The sequence below is a fragment of the Wasmannia auropunctata genome, unplaced genomic scaffold, assembly GCF_000956235.1.
Source record: "Wasmannia auropunctata unplaced genomic scaffold, wasmannia.A_1.0 LD336106.1, whole genome shotgun sequence".
In the NCBI taxonomy this organism is placed as follows: domain Eukaryota; kingdom Metazoa; phylum Arthropoda; class Insecta; order Hymenoptera; family Formicidae; genus Wasmannia; species Wasmannia auropunctata.
The window spans coordinates 33,098-34,263 of NW_012026784.1; the positions used below are offsets into that span (position 1 = coordinate 33,098).

Genomic DNA, 1,166 nt, shown 5'->3' on the forward strand with positions numbered 1-1,166 from the left:
TTTTACGAAAAAAATTGTTACTTTTTTAATTGTTTTTCAAAAAATAATAATCCGATTGAAAAAATCGTACGCTTAACTGAAGACAATATTATTGTGAACATTCTATTCAAAAGTCAAGTCGGATTAAAATTGGCCGAGATATGCGTGCGCCCAGTTACGAAAAAGTAGTTTTGAAAAAAACGCGTTTAAAGTTTTACAACCGATTAGTTTACGTAAAATGATATAATTTCGTAACGAACCAAAATGCGTCCAATCCAGGTGCATATAAAGTGCCCTCGATATCAATAGCAACTTCGTCAGCCTCGTTTCTTCTTTGTTTTCTTCGTAATCTTTCCTCACGCGTCGCCGCCTGCGCTTGGAGCTGTGCAAGTGAAATCCGTCGCTCGTTCTCGTTGTCACGAAATTGTGATCCTATTGGTCCAATTCTAATTTCCAACAGCTCCATTATTTTTAATATATCGGTGTATCCGTTATTAAAAATACAAACGGCAATGTATGCAGCGATTTCTACTATTACAGCTCCACTTGATGTTGTTTTTGGATCAAATTTCCAAATCATGCCGTTAAAACTTTCATTATTGTTTTGCGTAAAACCACCCAAGCATTTTTCAAGCAACTTTTTGTCACTCAAATCTTTATAAATGGGAGTGATTGCATTGATGACGTTATCTGGGAGCGGTGCTTTGTGTGTATAATCGCTCAATTGTCCTGCAGCTTTTGCTTGCTGCCAAGTGCACCAAGATTCTGGTCCCTCCGGACAATAATCATGTTTCGGATTTTTGTCACATGAACTCTTATGATACAGAGTGGCCCAAATTGCATTATACATTTCATCGACAGAATTCTGATGTCTGCGAATGGCTAGTCCATAAAAAGTAGATAGATCATCAATTAATTTCGCCGTAAGTTTTCCTTTACCTCCTAATCCCTTATTTTCTTTTTTGCATTTACGTAGCCTTGCGCCCATTCTTTTTTGTATGTGGTTGATACACTCTTTTTTTGCAACAGGGTACGGTATCGAATCGACGATTGCTTTGTAAGTTTTGCTATCGCCGTCTCCAATATAATTTGTATATCGAACACCGTGAAGATCTTCGGATCTTAGGAACATTTCGCAAATCCCATCGACCTCCATTTTTCCAGATGAACCTTTATGATTTGCCATG

The 1,166-nt window shown here is 37.6% G+C and overlaps 1 protein-coding gene across 1 annotated transcript; it reads right to left on the bottom strand.

The window, feature by feature from the left end:
• Positions 1–208: 208 nt before the first annotated feature.
• Positions 209–1,165, bottom strand: LOC105456441. The gene has a single exon (XM_011700479.1). The coding sequence runs from the start codon at positions 1,163–1,165 to the stop codon at positions 209–211; it is 957 nt and encodes a 318-aa protein (XP_011698781.1).
• Between the last annotated feature and the right edge of the window lies 1 nt (position 1,166).